The sequence below is a fragment of the Malus domestica genome, chromosome 14, assembly GCF_042453785.1.
Source record: "Malus domestica chromosome 14, GDT2T_hap1".
In the NCBI taxonomy this organism is placed as follows: domain Eukaryota; kingdom Viridiplantae; phylum Streptophyta; class Magnoliopsida; order Rosales; family Rosaceae; genus Malus; species Malus domestica.
In genome coordinates this window covers 25,841,761-25,866,996 of record NC_091674.1, presented here as the reverse complement: position 1 = coordinate 25,866,996, position 25,236 = coordinate 25,841,761, and the positions used below count along the sequence as shown (strand labels likewise).

The following is a 25,236-nucleotide window of genomic DNA, read 5'->3' as shown; positions in this document are numbered from 1 at the left end:
CTAAGGGGTTCTTCTCCACACATGTCTTGCTTGCATACAAAATGATTTCCAATTGCATTTCAATAACTTATTAATTCTCAACGCCCCAAATTAACCGTGAATTGCATTAATTAACTCTCAGTTTTTCAACAAGTTATTAGATTGGATGATTGCATACGACAACCCAAAACATTCCCTACAAGTTCCCTACATGAATTGCATAATAGAGATACAAGCAAGAATCATTAAGTTCTATGAAAAACATAAGCATTGACGAGGCACTCGTTACTATGATTTGCATGAAACTTATGCCAAGAATTTACTTAACGTGATTGTGACTAGCAACCTTCACTACTTGTGAATATAAGTTCATAACGATTAGGTGAAACTCCCTTATATTCTAGCATCAAATTCATGCATGAAAATTAAGCGTGCACTCTCAACCAACATACACAAATTAGTTTTTATACGAATGGATAAGTAAATTGAATTCACAATTCAAGAAACGCAATTGGAAGTAATCAAATCATATAGCAAGCATAAACATGGTTTTGAATCCCCCCCTAGCCAAGGGGGGTTTAGTTCCTCATTATTACAAAACAAAGATAAACAAATTTAACCATTGAAAAACAAAGGCAAGAAAGCACCTAAACGTTCCAACGATCCATGTTGGATAGCAAGCGCGTCCAAGGACTTTTCTCCTTCTCCTTGCCGCCACAACAAGGTTGGAATGATGTTGAAGGGTTGGTTATTTGGAGGAATGGATGGGAAGGGGTTTAGATATGTAGGAGAGGCAAGGAAAGACTTGGAGAATGGTTAATTTCTGGATGATTTGAATGAGGTTGATGCCATGGTATTTATAGGAAGAGGATGGACTTGTTTAACACAAAATGTTGGTGGAATTGAGTAGGTGAGCATGGCAAAGAGTGGGAATTGTTGGTGGGTTAGGTATTGAGTCATCCACTCACATGTCATGGTTAGCTAAGCATTGCATCATCCACTCACATGTCATGGTGAGTTAAGCATTGCATCATTACTCAAATTTCTGGTGGAGGTGGAAGTAAAAGCCACGGCATTGATGTGTTTTGAGTGAAGTTTTGGCCAATCCTTCTAGAAATTTATCCCTTCTTGCAACTTGTATTTGTTTCACCAGATTTTTAGCATGTTCTTAGCCTCTTTTGTCTTCAAATTCGTCCATCCATCTTGCTCATATCATATGTAATCCATTACAAGCTCAAAACTGCTCCAAAATGCACCAAAATGCACTTTCTTGCTACCTTAGCCCTTTGGACCTACAAACACACGAAAATGGCTTAAAGTACTAAAATAACTAAGAACTAATAACGTAAATGCAAGAAAACTAGTTAACTAAGTCGCATAAATATGCGTCTATCAAGCGAATATGAGAACGAGAAACAATTGAGTGGCACTAAAATATTGCCTCTTAATTGGTATTTAAACTAATCGACAGAAAAAGAAAAAAAAACAACTAACGTCTTACACTGTAACACGTGAATTGATAATCACTGTATAAATTATGTCGTTCAATTATATTATTCAATTTCCACACGTTCGATTATATTATTCAATTTCCACACGACTTTACTCAAATAAAATACAATACACGAACTCAAAAGATATTCAGGCACACCGTTAACCATGTTGAGAAAAGGTAAAATAAAAGAATTTTAGTTTTTTTAAATATTTTGAAACCCGGTGTGAATTGTAAGCTACAAAATTTAGAGAAGGCGCGAGACAAGAATTTTGCAAAATTTCAAACATCTTTGAAATTTAAAAATTTACTCTAGCACACTTCTCAAAATAAAAAGGAAGTTCAAATTTGATTTTTGGTTCATCTCATCCCATCAGCTTGTAATTGCAAAACTCCCCCTCCCCAAATCGTGAGAAATTTTTTCGGTTTTCTTGCTTCTTTCTTCCTCGTCCGCTTTGAGTCCTCAAGTATCTCTGCCTCTCTCTCTCTCTCTCTCTCTCTCTCTCTCTCTCTCTCTCTCTCCCCCTCTCAGGTTGGCTACCGATAAAATCCCAATTCATCACTCTTTCATTTCCTCAGTAACCAAACAGAGAACCCATTTTGTCAAGCTCCCAACTCTCCTTCAATTGGATTAAAATTTATTAATTTTTTGTCAATTTTGTTGACTTGAAACTTTGTGATTCAGTTTGTGAAGGGAATTTATGGAAATGGACATTGATGAGCTTCTGAGTCTCAACTAGCCAGTGAGCATTTCGATGAAAAGGGCGATTTATGTGTGGGTATATAGCAAGTCCGAGCAGACGGGTCAGAATGGGAAGAAGCAGCAGTTGAAGATCCCGAAGCAGCTCTCCAGAGCTTTTTGGGTGCACAGTGGGGGCTAATTGTTGGTGGCCCTCTCTCTTTCTCTCTCCACAGATCTGGTCGTACAAGGTGGGGTTAGTCATCGCGAGCAGTAGCAGAGGCGAGGGGTCGTCGTAAGCCAAACCCAACATTCCAAAAAGGACCTTTCTCTTATGAGTCTTCTACCACCGTCGATTACGATGACAATTACTGTGATCCCCACCTTGATTGATCTCCTTCTGCTTCTTTGATTGTCTTCTCCTTCACCTCCTCCCCTGTCCAGTAATTTCTATGTTGAAATTTTCAGGTTAACGGGCCGAGGGTCCACTCTAAGAACACCGATACTGTCCCCCACTTAACCACCTGCACAATCCTCAGGTGTGGGGTTTTATCATAAAAGGCATCGGTGTTAGTTAGCGTGGGGTAATTCTTATTTAAAGTGCTTTCTCTTTTCCCCCTTGGCCGATGTGGGACAATGGGTTCCAACATTCTGCTATCCTTTTTGCATGTTCTTTGATCTCAATTGCTTTGTTTCCGTTTCTAGAATGTTGGGTTTATGTGTGGGTATATTTGCATAAATGTACAATATATTTGCAGAAATGCATGAACGAAGCAGTTAAAAACTGGGACAAACTTTTTAATTTTTTATTATTAATGGTTTGTGGTGTTGCTTATGGACGACATTATAGTGTTTATTTTATTATCAAATTATGAGGTGGTGTCAGTTAGAACCGACGCCAGTTTGCTCCTTTAATGTCGCTTTTAATCGACGTGAGTCTCGATGTCACTTTTAAGCGATGCTGTTGTTCTTTCTTATTTTATATTACTTTACTTCTTGGTGGCAGATTAACGGGGCTAAGCGACGTCAATATTCTTTTTGTGACGGTAGCATTGGTGTCGGTTCCCCTATCCGACATTGCACGATTTAATGTCGGATTTTTACCAAAAATCTAACAGTAATTGGGGCTTCTTTTCGATTTTTACACTGCGAGTGATATCCCTTTTTGTAGTAGTATTCTTCACATTACAGTCTGGTGTACAGACCATATGATTGATATCGCGACCAACATTTTCACCATGGATTTTGAGATTTGGATCTTCCAATAGGATAGGGTTGAAAATATACTTTTTCTTTTAACCAAGGTTGAAAATATACTTTAAAAACCTTGAAAAGAGGAAAAAATTAAGGAGAAGTCAAAGCTAAAAAGTTAAATTTACATCATGGGTATCGCAAAAATATTTCCCACGCGGGTAGCGTTTACTAATTAATTATTCTAGTTAAACTGAATCATCTAAACTGGAGGGAATTGACTAATCCTCTATTTGTTTTCCTAATCTTTACATATTAGTTTCAAATCAATAATTAAGCAATTCTTTTATTTCTAAACAGCCTGTTTAATTATATTCCATGTGATTATACTAATCTACTTAGAGATGATATGGTGTTTGCTTTCAAATCCCAAGAAGTTATTTTTCACGTGTAATACAAGATCTTTATGGCCCCAAAAAAGATCATTTCCCAACTTTTTTTAATTACTACTAGTGTATGTATAAAGACATTTTTTTAGAAAATGAGAAGGAGAGAGGGAGAGAGAGAGAATATGGGGGGAGTGAGAGTTTTTGTTTTTGGTTTTTATTTTTTTTTTTAATATTGGAGGTATTTTAACATCACTTGTAGGTGATGCTTTAATAAAAAACAATAAAATTTAGACCTATGAAATTACATTATTGCCCATCATTTTTTTTTTGTGATAGAAGACTAAGTAGTCTTTTCACTCTCTTTTGGTTGACAAAGAGAGTTTCATTAATTAATAGAGATTATTAAAGAGAGGGAGTGAGTTCGAAACTATTACAATTATTCAGATGAGGGATGAGTTTCGAACTACGGAACGCATGGATGGAAACTCAATATCCTATCCATTAGAATATTGGACAACATGTTCATTTCTCACCCTTAGTATTACTTAAGCCTCATCTCAAATGCATAAAGTATTCTAAAATGGGTAATGCTAAGGAAAACATTTATTTAAATCATATTTTGTAAATCATATAACGCGGTTGTTGATGATTAAATTATTTCTTAAGTATTAATTAATGTATTTATTTTCTATTGATGACGTATCACATAATTTGCAAATGCACTCTACAAAGTTAGATTATTACTTAGTATTCCTCTTCTAAAACAAACAATTTGCTATATTCAATCGAATTGGCAAATATGTTCTTTAATTATAAGCTTTTTTTTCTTGTTTTCCTTTTTCAGGACAGCGCGTGCTCTTAATCTTGATTTGTTTACAAGCAATAAAAACTATTAGACGGTATATTAAGGCGAATGTCACATTCATCTAGAACGAGGCACATTAAGTTAAAGAGAAAAGCGATTCACCGAAATGTTTGGAAAGGTTTGTTTACAGATTAACAGTATAACACACACGGATTGGAGGCTTGGGACTGTAGCATGATCACTGACCTACAAAACGACAATAGTTGGTGGGGAAATAAGTGTACAAATTGGTCGCATTTCTGTGTGTCTAGCTGGCTGTGTATTTTTCAAGATTATATGGCGTTTATATCCTCATACGCGTAACTGTCGGTCATGGAAACGTCTGTTAGAGCCTCCAATCATTGAGATTTCAGGAAAAGGATGCTTGCCGAATCTTTTTTCTGGGGATTCAGAGGATTTCGTAACTGTATTCGTTTATCGTATATTATGTAGTTAAAAATTATTTTAAATTTAGAGAATTGTTATTGTCATTTCAAAAATCTTATTTTACAGTCAAAACTTTTATATTTAAAAAGAAAAATACATTTGTGAGGATTGTAGAATAAGATTTTTAGAGTTCTAATAACACTTCCCCAAATTTAAAATTTTAAATTATATATAAATAATACTTAACAAAAATTAATCGCACAATGTATGATGAACAAATATAATTACGGAATTCTCCGGATCTAGGATAAAGGATCCGGCGAGGATCCTTTTCCGAGATTTTATTCAAGTTGAAGTTTAAATACAATGTGTACATCTCGGACGGTAACTGATTATATGTGAACACGTGGCTGCCATCTGGTGGATCTGTCCCCTCCATTGGTTGATCAAAAGCTTTCATTTTGTTAATACATGATGGGATATTTGATAGTTCATTCTTTTTAAGATGAGTGGGTAGTGGGATTAGGGCAATTAACTTCTCTTCTTTTCAATTCACTAAAACTAGCTAATAGCAAGGGGGAGTACTTGTTGTGGCTTTCACTTATTTTGTTTGATCTTATTTATGAAACATTGATTAAGCAAGTTCATTAATCCTTTTACCCCACAAAAACCCATATTTATTTCTCAATTATATGTGCTTGGGATCAAGGAGAGAACTTATCTGTCAATTCATAAGATAAGTAGTAGAAATCTTGGTACACCAAGTGTCATAATACAAGTGGTTAAATTTTTTTTCAAGTATCCAACCACTTGTATTATAACATTTGGTGTACCAAACCATATTTCTAGCACACTGAAAAATTTCTCGATAAAGGAGTTTAGAGGGAAAAAATCTAAATCAATGTTTGTCATTGTAATTTGGCCATTCATAGCATTACTTTACATTTTTTTCATGCATTCATTGTGGGTTGGTTATTCGTGAGAATGAATTTAACTTGTGAACATTTGAAGCGTTTGTCAAAAAGAGTATTTTTACGCAAAGGAATTTGTGATTCCTATCGGAACTTTATTAGCCAAAACAAATAAATAAAACTATTTGAACCATATCCATTGTGTATCACATTATGTGAGGGGCAAGAATGATAGGAGTAATAGCTAGGGTTTAGATTTTAAGAGCTTGTAGCTTACTTGGTTAGCGATTAGAGTTGTAGTTTAGTTGGCTAGAAGTATTCACAGCATGGATAAGCCTTCTGAGGATCTTGAAATTGTTTACATCTCCCTCAATATTACTTGTATTAATAATAATAAAAAATGGTGACATACAAGCTAAAAGTAATATTTACTTAAATAGTTGGATTCTATCTTTATTGATTCATTATAATAGGACGTACGTAAAACGTAACCATAAACATTAGTCAAAATCAAAAGTAAAAGAAAAAAAAATGCTCTTAAACAATCAGTAAACAACAAGATATGCAAGCATATTGTTCTGGTCTCAGCGATCTTAGGTTGTTTCGTACACGTTTTTTTCTTTTCCAAAAGGTAGTTTCGTACACTAAAGATGGAAGCTCGCTACTTGCGGCAGCTCCAAAAGGAAGGAGGAGAAAAATATAAAGGAAAAGAAGAAAAAGAGAAAGGGGAAAAGAGTCGTTGTCTTTCTTTTTTTGCTTTGTGGAATCTTTTGTTCTTTATTTTCACGTTGTTGTGAAAAATACATAGCTACCGTCAAGATTTTTCTAGTCCGACTTATGTAATAATTTGTTCTTTATAATATATAGTCAAATATATACACAAATAATGGAACCCACAATTGATACTCTAGTACTGTCGGCTAACTTTATATTTATCCTGTAAATATTTAGACACAGACACTTGAGTCAAATACAGCGTACTGTGTACACAATTGATGTATATTTCGATTTTGTCTTCAAATACAGCGTACTGTGTACAGTAGCTGGCAAGCATGGCTCAAATATTATTTTTATGCAGATTGATCAATATGAATGTGTTCCAAATTGAGCAACAAGTGAAAAAAGAAGTACATTTGATTTCCCTTCTGAAGAAATTATTAATCGACTTGTAATCCTTGTATTTCTATATAAAAGTCTACAGATTCTTTTAATTCAAATGGGTAAAATCATAATACCCAAAAAATGTCAGGATTAAGTTAACTGGCAAGAGCAATATGTATGTCTCCTTCCACTCGAACACCAATATCTTTTCGTAGTTAAGTACATATATAGTAGGTGAGACTAATTAAGTACAATATTATGGATTTGTGTTATACTAAACGTGTATACATATATAAATACATATATGTATGTATGTGTGTATGTAAGTATGTATGTGTTTATATATATATTTGCACATGCTCAATTAAATTAAGGGCCAAAAGGTCTTCTATTTGTGCAAGCAAACAAAAAATTAAAGGACAATCCCTTTTGAATTTATGAGGTTTTAAACCAAAGCAGCTTTTCTTTTATATATTTTTATGAGTCTTATACATATAACTGTATTTTTCACTCATTTATATCACCATTTTCCCCCACAATTTCTAAAGATAGAGATATCTTAAAATCCAATCCAGTCCAATGCAAAAGCAGCAGCACCAGATTTGCGTAAAACCCACTTGATTGCTTCAACCCTCTCTCTCTCTCTGTCTCTCTCTCTTCTCTCTCTATGACTTGAGTTCTAAGTATGATATACCCACTTTTCTTTAAATCATAAGAAATTACTCTTAATTTTTCTCTCTTACAATAAAATATATATAGAGAGAAAGAGAAAGGCATATATAGACAGACATATATTCTCAAACCCCATGTCCGGATTGTTGCTGTGATCTGCAGCTAACCTGCTAGCGGCTTACTATTTTACAGATTTTCATCAGCAAACACGAAAAATGGGACGCAATTCGTGTTGTTTGAAGCAGAAGTTAAGGAAAGGCCTCTGGTCACCAGAAGAAGATGAGAAGCTCTTCAACTACATCACTCAATTTGGTGTTGGCTGCTGGAGCTCGGTCCCAAAGCTTGCTGGTAATTCGACAACTCACTTCAAACTTTGCACTACAAGAATTCGGTTTCAAACATATTATCAAGAGTTTGAACCCCTTTTTTTTTTGTGTGTTTTCATCAGGTTTGCAGAGGTGTGGGAAGAGTTGCAGGTTGAGATGGATAAACTATTTAAGGCCTGATTTGAAGAGAGGAATGTTCTCACAACAGGAAGAGGATCTCATTCTTAGTCTTCACGAAGTTATAGGCAACCGGTAACGCTTTTAGCCACCTCATTCTGTGCCACTGCTATCCGTGCCTATTGTCAATTTTTCTTGTCCCGTCGATATTGAGCAAATACTATAATCAAAATTTTAAAATCCTGAAATGTTGAAAATAATTGTCTATGTAACTGAATTGTGAATTTTCATCAGGTGGGCTCAAATTGCAGCACAATTGCCAGGAAGAACAGACAATGAGATAAAGAACTTTTGGAATTCATGTTTGAAGAAGAAGCTAATGAAGCAAGGAATTGACCCAACTACTCACAAGCCACTAACTGAACAAGAGCTGAAAGAAACGAAGAACATTGATTGTTCAGACCTAAATGAGTCTTTGCCAATGCCAGAGCTTCCAACTATGCCAATAACCATGGCTTCCCAAGGCCCAACATTTCTTCTCAATGATTCAAATTACTACGATGGAAACGGAGGAGTCCTCAACAATCCACAAGCCTCAAGAGCCTTTGATTCTCTATCTTATTTCGAGTTCCAACCCCGTTTTGAGTCATCAGCCTACAATTCAGATCTTGTTGCCGCTCAATACCACCATACCAACATTAGACCTTATGAGTCAAGCTCAAATTTTGGGTTTACTTCAATGCCAAGTTTGGCAAATTCGGACCATGGAAGCATGTCCGGCACAGATTTTTCGGACAATTCAGCTTCAAGGCTCGGCTCATTTTTCATGAATGAGGTTAAGGAAAGCTCGAGCAATAGCTCGAACGTCGGCAGCTATACAGCAGGGTGTCAAATGAGCAGCAACAACGTAGTTGAAAATGCGGCTTTTCCATGGGAAACAGATAACAAACTAGACTCCTTGTTTCAGTTTCATTTCAATGGGATAAAGTCTGAGGAAATTATCAAACCCAATAGTTCTTGGCAACAACAAGGGCAGCTTGTTCATCACCATGCTCAAAATTCAGTAGATTTCAGTAGCTATCCGTTAACGTCGTTGTCAGAAGATCTAACTGGTGCAAATTTTGATGTTTTCCAGAATATTTGAAAATATTGTAAATTCATTTTAATTTTTTTGGGGTTTTAAAAAAATACACATAGATGTTGATAGTAACAGGGGAATTCCTACTGCTGAAAAAAAAAAAGGGTTTGAGATATTGAGGATTTTTTTTCACTTTCTATTTTTTACAAGGTTGTTAAATTGTAATTTGCAGAATATTCTGTAATCTGTATTTTTCTGTCTTCTTTTTTTTTTTTCAGAAAAAAAGTTGAAATAAGATGATCATGAGTGTAATTAGTTCTTTTTGTGGTCCTAATCTTTCCTTGTTGGTTAACTAATTATCATTAAAACTTGTATTTTCATGTCCGTCTTTTTCCTGCTTACCACAAAAGTGCTTTTCGAGCGGCCAAAATATCGTTCTGCACCAAACAGCTGCAATCTAATTCTGATTTTGTATTATTAACCCCATGACCAAACGATAGTTCATTATTGATGCTAACCTGTATGAACCGGACGTGCATGTATAATATACATACACATATACAAAAATGTAAGTATATATACATACACATTTATATATGTGCGTATGAAATTCATTCAATGTAGGTGTGTGTGGGGTTGTATTGAGATTGTGATATATTTCTTGAAACGCTGGAAAGAGTTTTAAGAAGATTAGGCTAGCTGGGCCCTATATATATAATATATACACGTCAGGGATGCTGATTTTCTTGCAAGAGTATGTGCGGGCTCCAGAACCTTCATGCATTCAGTCGCATCCCTCCAAAAGGTTAAAATTGGCTGGCCTCTCTTGCATTATTGGAGAGACATTGAGTGTACGTATTAACCGTAAACCACCGCGTAATGTTACGGATGCATTATGCAATGAATATGTTTTAATTATACTCTTAAGATATTAATGTGTCATCATTTATACTTTAAAACATGAGCTAGCGACGATGCTGCAATATTACTGCAAATTGTTTTGCACTTAGGGTCTTGTGAGTAATGAAAAACGGTCTAAATTGTTTAAAGACTTAAAATAATGAGTTGTTTCAAATAACAGATAAATGATAAACTAAGAAGGTGAATAACATATGCACGTAGCATTTTTTAAATCACATATCAAATGTGCTATAGATATAGTGGGAAGCTTTCACAAAGGGCACTGAAGATGCTAGTCAGCGCCGGCCATCACTTCAAAACTCGTGCATATGCATGGAGCCCATGCATATATAAGGGCTAATCTTGACTTTAAAAAGCTGAGGGGCAATGTCTGGTCCAAAATAGTATGTAGAATATCGCTTTCTCAAATAATTCTCTAGTCTTCCCTATCATTTTTTTAGGTACAAAAGATACCTTAACCCTAAAAACCTTATCCGGCCATGTATAGGCCATACCATTGCAAGTCCGAACTCATATCATATAGCCAACGGTGGGTCATGAAAAATGATCATAGAAAGCTATCAATCTGCTCTTCATGAAGTAGCCAAGAAGTTTGAGTTCTTGCATTTTTGCTTGTGATCCTATTCGTTAGTGTTTGGTGTTTCTCCTTTGGTTACACTAGAAGGTTTCGAAATTTGAACCGTTAACCTAGTCTACTCTTATCAAACACTATATTCGTCCTCGCCACTGGGCTAACTTAAGTGTAGTGTTTAACTACTCATGTTTAACCAATCTTCATCACTAAAAACTATATGGAAGGAAGACGAATTGAGAGGCATTGAGGACCAATAAATTACACAGTACGATATGTATATAGTGCTGTGTTACCTAACAGGTGTACTGGTCCTGCCCATGATTTAAAACATGCAAAGAAATATCACTCCCATTGTGGTGACAGTTTTGATACAACCTAAACATCAGTTATCATTAATTAAATATTCTCTCCTCTTTTCTTTCCTTTTCTGTTTTCACAATCCATGAGAAAAGCTAGGGTGCAGTTGCTTGCTTATTACTCCTGATCTAAGCATCTAAGAGCGTAATAAGTCCAAACATTAATGAATTGTTACGTCAGTGATCATAAACAAATCAAATCAAATCAAAACGAACTTAAGAATGGTATAATTAGGAATTACGTACAATATCCCCATACTTTTTTTTTGAAATACATATAAACACATGTATATGCACAAGAATCTTGTAATTCAAGCCGTTAAAAGTATTTATTTTTGTATTTGTTGTACTGTGTTCATATTCTTTCTCTCGTTACCTCTTGTATAGATATATACACGCGCGCACACACCCACATACATATACATATATGTATATATACATATACATATACATATATATATATATAGATATATACTGCATGCAACCAAAAATAAAAGCTCAAGTGACGAATATGAATGCATGCATGAACCCAAAGAAAATAAATGGTCTCCCTATTATACTTTCTCTTCAAGTAAAGATGAAAAGGGTTAAAATTCAAAGAGATCGAAAGTCCTACTGATTGATTATGTTGTGTACAGCTACTTGATCTTTTGGTCAAACAAAGACCTGTTTCATGTGAATTTTGACATGTATGCTTTAGCTAAAGATCCCTTTGAGACCAAATATTACTACGAACGGCACCGACAAGGTGGCTGCCGGCTTTTGCGTAGAGTAATTGAGTCAATGCCACATGTTGCACATTCATCAGGTGCGTTTGATTTCTCTACTGAGCAACAACAAAAACACAATTACGTCAAAAGGGTTTGAGCTTTTATACTTGATTGGTCTGTTTTGGCACAAATTATGATGCCTCCAGCTACTTCGACATTTTTGAGGAACAATCTTTGAATTTGGTACACAAAATCTTTGGAAAATCTAAAAATGTAATTTGCTGTCGAGGCCAGTCTGGCCAGTTATGCATACAGCAAACATGTAGCAGATTTTCACTTTCTGATCGAGCTCAAATTTTCCCACATATATGTATATATATGGCTGAGTTTTATCAGGCATTCTTGTTTATAATTAAGCTCCATATTAATTAAATAATGCATTTTTACAACAGTTTATGGTTTAATAATGGAAGGATGTATAGAAATATGAAGATAAGAATGGTTTGTTGGACTGTGATCTTAGGCACAATAAATGGGCAAAACTATTGTGTGGTAATCAAACATGGCCACGTGGTATATCCAGTTCACTCATATTACAATATACTAGTCTTCACACACGAGCTCACGCGCGTGCCGAAGGCATTTTTTGAATCACGTCATATTACACGCGACTTATACGTTTTAAAAGAATTTATATACGTAAATTGACAAAAGGAAAGTTAAATATTTGAAGTAAATGAATAATTTTAGATCATGCTAGAAGAAACCCCTTATAAACTAATTAAAACAACTAAATTCACATAATAAAATAGGTTTCTATAGAATTTACATTAAGAATAGAGAAAATAATATTTAATAAACAATCGACTAAATCATATTACTATTAGCCAATTGTGAGGCTAAGCTCACCCCCTCCCCCTTAGTGTAGATAATATCATTTGTTAAAAAACAAAATTATTTGACAATTAATTTAAGACCCCTCATAAACCAATTAAAGCAGCTGAATTCACATAATAAATCGGTCTCTATATAATTTACATTAAGAATAGAGAAAATAATATTTAATAAACAATTGATTGAATCACATAATTGCTAGTTCATTGTGAGGCTAAGCCCACCCCTCCTCCCCCTTAGGCCTGGTTTGGTATTGCTGTGCTTTGAAAAAAAGCTGCTGTGAGAATAAGCGGCTGTGCTGTGAGAATAAGCGGCTGTGAAATAAATCAGCAGAGTGTTTGGTAAACTTTTTTGTAAAAGTGCTTTTGAAAAAAAAATAGTCTGATAGTGGGTCTTTTCATTAAAGGAGCACTGTAGCTCCGTGTGCTTTGAAAAAAAACCAGTTTTCCAAAGCTGCAAATAGCAGCTTCAACTTTTTCCTTTGATTTCAGCTTATTCTCACAGCAGCTTCCAAAATAACCTTTTTTTTTCAGTTTACCAAACACCTAAAACCCTCACAACTTTTTTTCATGTGTGCTTTTTTTTTAAGCACTTCACTCTCAAACCACCCCCTAGTGTAGATAACATCGTTTGTTATATAAAAAAAATAATCATTTGACAACTAATTTAATCACATTATTATCCGCTTGCGAAATACCTTTTTATAACTGGCATTACACGCCTCTTAAGATGTTTTGAACATGTTTAAAAATAGAGAAAATAATATTGAATGAATAACTAATTGAATCACATTATTGATAACCCATTGTGAGACTAAGCCCACCCCCTCCCCTTTAGTGTAGATAATATCGTTTGTTTACAAAAAAAATTGGCAACTAATTAATGTAATTTAATCACATTATTATCAGCATGTGAAAGATTTTTTTTTATAACCGGCATTACACACTTTTTAAGATGTTTTGAACGGCTTGGTGACACCAAAATCACTATTCACAACATCTTATTGAATCACATTATTGTTAGTCTATTATAAGGTACTAGTTTTTAAAATAAAATAAAAAACTTTATTAATTTATCACCAGCATTATGCGTCTCTTAAAATTATTTAAACTTAATATTCATGATTTTCCTTATTTTTTATTATATTTTTCTTTCCCCTTCACATGGGCACCATCAACTTTCACTTATCCTTTCATTTTTTTTATTCTTTTCTCTCTTCCCACTTATATTTATATTATATTTTATGATGCCCAATTACCAAATTACCTCTGCATTATTTGATATATTATATTGGGCTGCTTTTGGATTTTTTTGGTTGAGGGGCAATTTTATCCTAATATTTTTGTCGAATGGGGTGACCCCAAAATATTGTCGCCATGCGTGACCCCAAATTGGGGCTCTCGCTTAATATATAGATGAGTTGATGATTAATATTGAACTTGTGATTATGCATGAGTTGATTAAATTATAACATGTGATTAAGCATGAGTACTTTTCAATACTTAAAACCCTAATAACCATATTAATTGTAACTCGTAGTTATATATGTTACAATCACTGTTCTAAAACGCACTAGGTCTCAGCCCGCCTCCCGACTAGCATCTTTTAGAACCTTGGTTACAATACGTAAACCCTAGTATAACCATGTCACATCCCGACCCGGGTTCCACCACATCTCGGGCTCGACTCCACCGTAGCACGATATTGTCTGCTTTGGACCCCGACCACACCCTCACGGTTTTGTTTTTGGGAACTCACACGGGAACTTTCTAGTGGGTCACCCATCCTAAGATTGCTCTTGCGCGAACTCGCTTAATTTCGGAATTCCGATGGAACCCGAAGCCAGTGAGCTTTCAAAATGCCTCGTGCTAAATGGAAGTGGGTATGTACATATAAGGCATAGAGGATCCACTCCCATAGGCGATATGGGATCTAACAAACCATATTAAAATTGTAACCCTTAATTATGCATAAATTGATTAATTGTAGCATTATAATATATAAACACTTATGAATTCACTCATTTTATTATAGATGAACTGATTATACCACGTGATATGTTTTAGTACCATATATATAAAGGAAAACTAATGAAAATAGCTTCAAAACTTTGAATTTTAATAAAAAATCTACTAACTTTATTTAATAGTAAGAACATAAAATAAAGAGAGAAAAAAATAAAAATAAAAAAATAAAAAAGCCCTAACTAAAAGCGCGTGAGCACACCAACCTTCTCTCTCCCCGTCATCTCCAACATTTGCTGCACACCATCAGAGGAAATTACAGCCAGCTTGAAAACGAACGCGAAAAGCATACAATGACCGGGCAAGTCAGTCCTATGGTATTTGGTTTGCTGCTGAATCATGATCCATCTTTTTCTCCTTGTGTGGTTTCCACTATTTATGTCGTTGCTGTGTCTTGTTTTCCATCACAAATAAAGTAAAAAGTGGAACAAGTTAAAGTGAAAGAGATTTATATAAAGGAGGATGGGAATCTGCAAATATATTGGAATATTATAATTTAGTTATGATCATTTTGCAAATATATTGGAATCTACAAATGTCAGTTGTGATCATTTTGCAAGAAATTGATAATTTAGTTGTTCTTGTCTGTGTTTTGGAGGAGGGAAAAATAAGTGGAAAGGTTTGGCAATTTCAATAGTTAACGAAATTAAAAATAGCTGCTTATGAAATTGGACGAGAAGATATTTATGAAACTAGACCAAGAAAGAAATATTTTTTTATTAAATTGTATCAATTACTATGCACTATTTATGAATCTGGACAAGAACTAGACACTATTTATAAAATATGACCAAGAACTAGGCACTATGTATGAAAATAGACAAAGAACTAGGCACTATTCATGAAACTCGACCAAGAATGAGACGTTATTTATGACTAATTTCTATACACTATTTATGAAATAAGACCCAATAACTAGGCACTATTTATGAATCTGGACCAAGAATTAGGCACTATTTATGAATCTGGACCAATAAATAGTGAGTACCATTCAGTTTCATAAATAGTGTTCAGTTTCATAAATAGTGAAGTATTGTTAAAGCTCCCTATAATATAAACTACCAACCCGAAAACATAAACTAATTATATAAGATAAAGTCTCAACTACTTTTCAAATGCTAACATGAGGTTAATTGCTACTTAATCCTCTTATGGCACTGAATAATTATTGAACTTTTCAGATTATAGTGGCGAATTTGTTGGAGGGTATGAATTAACCAGCTCAGGCAACATTTCTTCATTTTTTGGAAAAATCGTATAGGCATGCTGTTGGAGACTGCAATTTCAAAGACTGCATAATTTGCAGTTTGGCTCATCAGTAATAGTAATTATGATAGGATTAAGATTAAACTTAATAAATTAGAACACAAAGTGCTTATTGCTTAATTCTAAAGCTTCATCATGTTCATAAATAGCTTCTCATCAAAGATAATTAAGCTAAAATTAATCTCTTCAGAGAGTCATCAGAGAAAGTGGTGGTTTGACGTCTCAATTGTTTGCCACTTTCATGGTTTGAATTGAGGAGCAACCAAAGGACACGCTTAATGATTGTCTGCTGTCTCCTCTGCAATAAGGTGGGTTAGAAATACGAAATTAGAATAGCTGTCCCTCTCAGTTTGAATAATTTGGGTTTTGTGGCATATATATGGCTTGGTTTAGACTTTAGAGAAGGTAGGTAGGTACAAGACTGGAACTGCAACTAGAATTTCACTTTAATTTGGTTAGTTCTAATCAATTAGAAGCCCAAAAAGTGCAGCTAAAAACATCATAAGCTAGCATTGATCTTTTGCCTAACTACTACAGAATTTGAACCTCAAAGCTTCTTATACTGGAGAAACTTATGAACTCGTAACATTTGGAAAAGAAGTACACTACTAGTTCATATAGAGACTAAACGGGGTCAAAGACCATGAAGTGGGGTATTTATTAGCCAAGCATTCTTCTTACAGCTAGATCTAATATCCTGGTCCTTGTAGAAAGGAAAAAGAATTTCACATTCTTCCTTTCGGGAAGGAAGGATTAGGAAAGTCCTATTGATTGTAGATTTCTCCAGACCTCCGGGAAAAACATGAGAAAAAAAGCTCGAATGGTACGATTCCTTCGTCACCCCAGAATTAAAGGGGCAATCTCGTAGTTCTTGGTCTACTACTAGTTCATATAAAGAAATATTTGGATATTTGTCTAATCAATATTTCTACACTAGTTCAACAATCGAAACCATTTATATTTTGTGCCACCATTTTAAGGTCATCTTTGCAAATGACCATCTAGATCCGAAACTATTTGATCATCTAAAATGTGCCAAAGACGCGGCTTGTTATAAAAAACTGAAACAAAAATAGGAATAATCCAACAACTACCAAATTGTATAATTTAGCTGATTTTGGCATAGATACTTATAAGAGAAGGAAAAAACTAAACGGTTCTGATCATTGACACTCTAGAACTAGGATTCTTCTTTTTCTATAGGGTAGTGCTATCCGCACACCTATTTTTACCTCTCACATACCCATCTCATTTTTCAGCGGTCAAATCAAATGAATAGAAAAAGATCAATAGACAAAAATTAACAAGTGTGTGGGGAAGTAAAAAATGGTGTGTGAATAGCACTCCCCTTTCCTATAACAAGGGCATCATCATCAATGTTGAAAGTTTGTCCAATGGATAGTCTAATGTGCCCGTTTTGCCACTTAGCACTCCAGTCTAATGATATTCCTCTTCACTTGTGAGAGGTCTTAGATTCAATTCTCGCCAAAAGCGAATTTTTTTTTTTAAATTTTTGTAGAGACGGATTAGGCGAGATTAGCTCTTCGTCAATAGTCGCGTGCGAGGCACCAACCCTCTCCCAAAGGAAAAAGGACTGTTGCACCCAGAAAGCCCCCGCCCGTCCCCCCTCTACAAGATTTTATTAATATAAGAAGAAAAAAGGAAAAGTAGAACAAACCGGGGGACTAGGCCAAAACCCGCTAAAAACAATTAATGAAAATGATATGGACTAGTTTAAGGTTGCTTAGCTTCAGTCACCTAAAATTGAATTTCCATAATTCAGTTGTTTATATTTCTTTCCCAAAATCCTCTTCCATAGCAACAATTTGCTCCTCATGAGCTCGAACGAAAGAATGGAAGCCCGACACAATCTCTTCTATAAGACGCATCAGCAAAATCGGGTACCAAGTCCCACCACGTAAAGCTATTATTCATTGCACCAAAATTAGCAAAAGCATCCGCCAAACAATTCCCTTCCCTGAAAATATGCGAAAAACGAAAATGCAAGTGAGCAATATGCCATAAACAATTTACCCAAGAAACGTTAAGAAACCATGGAACATCCATGGAGTGAGCTAATAGTAGGCAAATGACATGCATAGAATTTGTCTCTAACCAAATGTTATGCCATTTTTTATCGCATGCAATCTAAATTGCCTCGATGATAGCCACAATCTCCGCAACAACTGCACTTGGATAAGAAGACGAGGAGGCAAACGCTCCTAAAAAAAGACCATTGGAGTCACGAAAGACACCACCACTACCCACTTGACCATTCCCTTTACAAGACCCGTCTGTGTTAATCTTAATCCACCTAACAGGAGGCGGACGTCAAAACACAGGCACGAAACTAAGAGCATCCAAAGAAAGGGATGAAATTCTTAACATGGAGAATATGGGAATCGATACACAACCAATGAAAGAAGAAAAACAAGTATAAGCTGATTCCCTCCAATGCCGTAAAAGACAACGTTGGGACTCGACAATACTGAAACTTTTGTTCTCAAACCTGATCTTATTCCTTTCGTGCCAAAGCCACCAAAAGTAACTGCAAATAACCAATAACCAAAGTTTCTGAACAAATGTGGGGAAAGATGAGACCAAAAAACCTTAAAAAATATCTTCAATGCATTGCCAAGGATCATAAGGCTTGCCAAAAAGAATGAAAATCCATTTCCATAAAGCAACTGTTTGAGGACAATGCAGAAGAAGATGGTTACAAGATTCCCAAGCATTATGACAAAAAGCACAATAAGAAGCTAAAGCCACACCTCAGCATTGCAATAAATCATCAGTCAATAATCTTCCATGACAAGCTTTCCAAACTACTAAGCTTTTGCGTGGCTGAATAGATTGATGCCAAACCATTTTAGCCCATTTTTCACGTGGAGCATGATATGAGAAAAAAAAGAAAAGTCTCCTTAGCTGAAACAGTACCCAAAGATGAACCTATCCAAAATAACACATTATCCATGTGTGCAATTGGCAATGGAGTCTTCATAATCTTCTTCGAAAGATGAGGAAAAGAAGAAGTAAAGACAATGGGAAGAGACCATTTTGCATCCTGAATAAAAGCTTTTACCTTCGAATTCAAGGGAATTATGTCAACCTCACCAATATTAGAGAGCAAAGTGGTTCCAAGCCAGTTATCATACAAAAAAGAAATCTTACAACCATCACCAACACTCCATTGAAGGGAACTATAAAAGGAGGGCCATAATTGTTTAAGCCCCAACCAAATGAAAGACTTTTTATAAGACTTTAGCAAATGAAAGTTGTCTTTAAGAAATTTGTTACGTAACCAATCCGAAGCCGGTGAGGAAGAAGAAATTACATCCCAACATCTTTAAGAATGAGAGAACGGTTGGATTCAAAAAGATCTCGGATACCCAAACCACCATATTTTTTAAACTTACAACAAGAACTCCAAGCTATTAGAAGCATACCTCGTTTTAATGGATCATCAGACCAAAAGAAATATCTAATCCACCCTTGAACTTCACGTAGCAAATTAGTAGGCCAAGCATAAATTTGAAAACTATAAACCAAGATTCCCTGAAATATTGAATTAATAAGTTCGAGTCTCCCTGCTTGCGAAAGCAAAGAACCCTTCCAAGCCGTCAACTTGCAACGAATCTTGTCTGTTGATGCACAAAATCGGTGAGGACTTTGGTACAACATAAAGTGTCAAGTTTGTGACCTTCGCTAGATTGCTCTGGTCACTAGTGTGGATAAATATGTAAATGGATAGTGACAGGGAAGCAAACACAAGATGTACGTGGTTCACCCAGATCGGCTACATCCACGGAGTAGAGGAGTTCTCATTAATTGTGAAGGGTTTACACAACTACATAGGTTCAAGCTTTCATTTAGTGAGTACTAATAAATGATTTAGTACAAATGACATTAAGAAATATTGTGAGAGAATGATCTCTATTTATAGAAAATAGTTTCTAGTTTCATTCTGACATTGACACATGTCGTGTTGTGATTGGCTTCTGATGTTGACACGTGTCGCACTATGATTGGCTTCTGATGTCGACACGTGTCGTGTTGTGATTGACCTCTTGGTTGGAGGGAAACTCTTTTGGGTCCTTGATGGTATAACGTTGACCGGTGCTCAGTAGTTTCAGGATTGGTCAAGTATGGTACAAACAGTGCTCCCCTAAGTTCCCGAGTGAGGGAAGCTCTTCGGTTGGGGACTTGCAAGATCCAAGCTATTGAGTAATCACGAAACTTCTAAGTACCAAAATGTAGTATCATTTTCACTTGCCTTATCTGTTCATATGTAGAAGTGGCATCTTCTCTGGAAGTACTTTTCCTCCATCTAGGGGTGGTATCTTTATCTGATGAAGATGCACAAGGTAATGTATCAATTTCACTTGAAGCTTACTTGTAGTTTCGGGCTTGGTCAAGTGCGATACAAACCCTATAGTAAGAGTCCCTTAAGTCGCCGAGCTAGGAGATTTACTGAATGAGGTAACAGACAAGGTAAGCAATCAGACTTCCAAGCAAGTAACCTGGATCGGAGGTTCGACTTCGGCTTCCAGTTGATTGTTCTCCTTCTCATTGTGTCGTAAACAGCAACAAGGATAAGGAGAAGCAAATTGAGAAGATATGATATGAGATACTTTTGCTTTTGAAGAAGTAACTTTCCACAGGCTTATTCTTGAACTAGGCTTGAGGGTTTTCTGGTTTCCTCTAGAGTATAAGGCCGACTCAAGAATTTAAGGGTCAAAACAAGTCCATCAAATATAAAGTACGTTCGACCCTGATGATATGAGATACTTTTGCTATTGACAAAGTAGTGGATGTATCAGCACGTGTTCTGTTACACTTGTCTCCACATGCTCCCTTGTATCCTTCTCACTTGTCCTATCTGTTCCTCAGGCAGATGTGGTATCTTCTCTGGAAGCATAAGATGTTGAAGATGAGTACTCGAGAGCAATGCCAGGTAAGTAATTAGGCAAGGGGTTACAAGCAGTCAGTTCCTGATTGGAAGCTTGATTCCAAGTGTTGACTAATTGCTCTCTTTCTCCTTGTCTTGCAGGTAAGAACAAGACCAAAGGAAAAGACAGGGAAAAAGCATGATATGGGATACTCTTGCTTTTAACCCTGATGATATGAGATACTCTTACTCTGGTGTGGCTTGTTTACAGAGGTATTATCAGGAGGAAAAGAAGCTGAGTATTTCGAGAGACTTTGTTGAGAGTGCTATCTCGGATGTGAAGAAAAGTTGAGGATTTTTTTTATTTGCAGGTTTGCCTGGTTGTGAAGGATGGAGGTCGACATATATAAGAGTCTCCATAACAAGTAGTAGTGCTATTCCTTTACCCTTCTTAGTCATAGCAATGTAGTGGGAGCTGCAAGCTTCACGTGTTTTAACTTTGTCATAGCACTTTGAAAAAGTGGTTGTGGTATCTGGAAAACTGATGTTGCATGTGAAGATTGCAGACAAGCTTTATCCAAGGAAATCTGGCTCTCGAAGTTCAGAGAAAGGTGCCTCTTCGATTTTTGAGAAAGCAATCTTGTTGGGAGTCTGACTCGTAAGATTCAGAGAGCAATGTCTCTTCGATTTTTGAGAAAGTAATCCTGTTGGAAGTCTGGCTCTTGAGATTCGGAGGGCGGTGCCTCTTCAATTTTTAAGCACGTAATCCTGTTGAGAGTCTGGCTCTCGAGATTCGGAGAGCGGCGCCTCTTCGATTTTTAAGAAAGTAATCCTGTGGGGAGTCTGGCTCTCGAGATTTGGAGAACGATGTCTCTTCGATTTTTTAAAAAGTAATCATGTTAGGAGTCTAACTCTTAAGACTCGGAGAGCGGTGCCTCTTCGATTTTTAAGCACGTAATCCTGTTGGGAGTCTGGCTTTCGAGATTCAGAGAGCAGTGCCTCTTCAATTTTTGAGCACGTAATCATGTTGGGAGTTTGGCTCTCGAGATTCGGAGAGCGGTGTTACTTCGATTTTTGAGAAAGTAATCATGTTGGGAGTTTGACTCTCGAGATTCGGAGAACGGTGTCTCTTCAATTTTTAAGCACGTAATCCTGTTGGGAGTCTGGCTCTCGAGATTCGGAAAGCGGTGCCTCTTCGATTTTTGAGCAAGCAATCTTGTTGGGAATGTTTTCTCAAATGTGAGTAAAGGTTGGGCATTTTTGTCAGTCTACCTTGCCACGGAGCACGGAGATTGACACACATTGGGACTTTCTAGTTATCAAGCAATGGTGCTATTCCTTTACCCTTGTGAGTAATAGTATGGTAGCTGGACATTCAAAATTTATGTGTCTAAACTTTGTCAGATATCTTTGGCAAAGTTATATGTGGTACCCGAGGAGCTGATGTTGCGTGTGGAAAGTGGTGCCTCTTCGGAATCCGGAAAGTGGTGCCTCTTCAATATTTGAACCAACGGCCCTGTTGCCTTTTCTTTTATAAGGGCACCAATTGTGTGCAAGAAGTACATTAAGAAAGTTATTGCTTGTAGGAATTTTCCCTTTACTTCAGAGATTTATTGCACCTCATTTCTCCTTCATCATTTCTGAGAATGTCTGGCTCATCTGACCGTCGTTTTGACTTGAACTTTGGTGAAGAGGCAGCCATGCCTTCTTAAGACAACATATGGCGCCCATCCTTCTTATCCCTTACTGGTCCTCTTAGCGTTGGGGACTTTGTGATGAAGAATGATATGACCGCTGCGGTGGTGGCCAGGAACCTTCTCACTCCCAAAGATAACAGACTACTTTCCAAACGGTCTGATGAGTTGGCTGTTAAGGATTCTCTAGCTCTCATTGTTCAGTGTGCATGTTCTGTGTCTAATATGGCCCAACGCCTATTTGCTCAAACCCGCCAAGTTGAATCATTGGCGGCTAAAGTGATAAGTCTTAAACAGGAGATCAGAGGGCTCAAGCATGAGAATAAACAGTTGCACAGACTCGCACATAACTATGCTACAAACATGAAGAGGAAGCTCGACCAGCTGCAGGAATCTGATGGTCAGATTTTACTTGATCATCAGAGGTTTGTGGGTTTGTTTCAAAGACATTTATTGCCTTTGTCTTCTGAGGCTGTACCGCGTAATGAAGCTCCAAATGATCAACCTTCGGTGCCTCCTCCTTCTAAGGTTTCGCCTAGTACTCAGGCTCCGAATAATCACCCTCTGATGCCTCCTCTTTCTGTGGCTCTGCCGACTGCTGAGACTTCTCCTGAGCAACATTTGTGAAGGCTCCCTCTTGTTTGTTTATTTTGATTCATGTATATGTAAATATTTGTAACTTATCGGAGATATCAATAAACAAGTTTTGCTTCATTTCAACGTATTGTGTTAAATATACCAACGCCTTCTTCACTAAGTTATTTGAATTTTTCCTTTTGTTGAAGCTTTGTGAGTGAAACATGTAGGTTGAGATAGTGCTCCCTTAATTTCCCGAGTGAGGAAAACTTCTCGTTTGGAGACTTGAAAAATCTAAGTCACTGAGTGGTCGTGAAACTTCCGAGTATCAAGGTGCAGTAGCATATGGTAGGAGTCCCCCAAGTCTCTGGTCGAGAGAGTTGACGAATGAGGCATTTCCTTTCTAAGTGGTAGCCCAAAACTCCTTCTTCATATATATTTGTTATGAAAGTTGTTAGGCCCAAAGAAGATGAGGCCTTGGCAATTTTTTTTTTTCAAATTTTTTTTTTTTCGAAATATTTTTTTCGAATTTTTTTTGTTCTTTCGAATTTTCGAATTTTTGAATTTTCGAATTTCCGGAAAAAAAAAATATATATATATATTTTAAAGTTTTGAGGTTGAAGCTTTGTTGGGTACCATGAATTGATTTTGCTTCACATTATCTTGATCAAGATAGTGTGAAGCTTTCGTAGGTGAAGCTTTTGTGTTGAAGCTTTGTAGGTGAAGTTTTTGTGGGTGAAGCTTGTGTGGTGGGTGAAGCTTTTATGGTGAGGGAAACTTTTATGGGTGAAGCTTTTGTGGTGGGGGAAGGGGGAATGGGTGAAGCTTTTGTAGGTGAAGCTTTTGTGGTGGGTGAAGCTTTTGTTGGTGAAGCTTTTGTGGGTGAAGCTTTTGTTGGTGAAGCTTTTATGGGTGAAGCTTTGAAGTTGAAGTTTTTGTTGGGTACCATGAATTGATTTTGCTTCACACTATCTTGATCAAGATAATGTGAAGCTTTTGAGAATTTGTAGTTGTCCTCCATTGATGAAGCTTTTGTTGGTGAAGCTTTTGTGGTGAAGCTTTGTTGGGTATCACGAATTGATTTTGCTTCACACTATCTTGATCAAGATAGTGTGAAGCTTTTGAGAATTTGTAGTTGTCCTAGATTGATGAAGCTTTTGTTGGTGAAGCTTTGGAGTTGAAGCTTTTGTTGGGTACCATGAATTGATTTTGCTTCACACTATCTTGATCAAGATAGTGTGAAGCTTTTGAGAATTTGTAGTTGTCCTCCTTAATGAAGCTTTGTTGAATTTCCTTTTTTTTTTTTTTGGGAAACTAGAAATTTGAAAATGTGAGAAAGACAACATATACAAATTTTACTTCCACACTGTTGAGCAAGATTTTGTGATGCAAGCCACACCTTGTAATAGTCGAAGGTTTGGATGAACCATATAAATTGAATTTGCTTCGAACAGTCTTGAATTTGCTTCAAAGGTTTGAGAATTGTAGTTGCCCTCCATTGATGAAGCTTTTGTTGGCACCATAAATTGGTTTTGCTTCACACTGTCTTGATCAAGAGTGTGTGAAGCTTTTGAGAATTATGGTTGAACTCATTTGATGAAGCTCTTATTAGCACCACAAATTGGTTTTGCTTTACACAGTCTTGATGAAGCTCTTGTTGGCACCATAAATTGGTTTTGCTTCACATTGTCTTGATCAAGAGTGTGTGAAGCTTTTGAGAATTGTGGTTGCCCTCCATTGATGAAGCTCTTGTTGGCACCATAAATTGGTTTTGCTTTTACACCGTCTTGATCAAGAGTGTGTGAAGCTTTCTACGAGTTGTAGTGTTTGGATTGTTACAGAGGGGAAATGTTTGAAGCACATGCAAGAGGGCTAAATAGCTTGATTTTCGTATGCCATGCACTGAAGTTGTTGTTGACTTGCAATAAGACTTTGTTGGTGACTATAACTTTTGTTGGGCATAAGTACTCCCCTAGTTGAGTTGTCAAGCTTGAGGGTTTTTTATTATTTGTGAATGTTAGGAGTTCACATGCACAAGTTGTACCACTCGTCTTCTGGTAGGTGGAATGAATGGTGAGTTGCTTTCATCACTTGGTTGGTGGTACGAAGGTGAGTTCCTTCATCACCTTTCATCACATTTCATCACATGGTTGGTGGCACGAGGATG

At 36.3% G+C, this 25,236-nt stretch overlaps 1 protein-coding gene across 1 annotated transcript; it reads left to right on the top strand.

Moving 5' to 3' along the window:
- Positions 1–7,446: 7,446 nt before the first annotated feature.
- Positions 7,447–9,481, top strand: LOC114821170 (transcription factor MYB86-like). Its single transcript, XM_029093104.2, has 3 exons — positions 7,447–7,993; positions 8,094–8,223; positions 8,383–9,481. Exons 1-3 carry the CDS (start codon positions 7,861–7,863, stop codon positions 9,230–9,232), a joined length of 1,113 nt encoding a protein of 370 aa, XP_028948937.1. The 5' UTR covers positions 7,447–7,860; the 3' UTR covers positions 9,233–9,481.
- Positions 9,482–25,236: the final 15,755 nt, after the last annotated feature.

Coding starts and splice junctions, on each gene's coding strand:
- LOC114821170 (XM_029093104.2), top strand. CDS start 7,861: ATGGGACGCAATTCGTGTTGTTTGAAGCAGAAGTTAAGGAAAGGCCTC. Junction 7,994..8,093: donor CTCGGTCCCAAAGCTTGCTG/GTAATTCGACAA, acceptor TGTTTTCATCAG/GTTTGCAGAGGTGTGGGAAG. Junction 8,224..8,382: donor CACGAAGTTATAGGCAACCG/GTAACGCTTTTA, acceptor AATTTTCATCAG/GTGGGCTCAAATTGCAGCAC.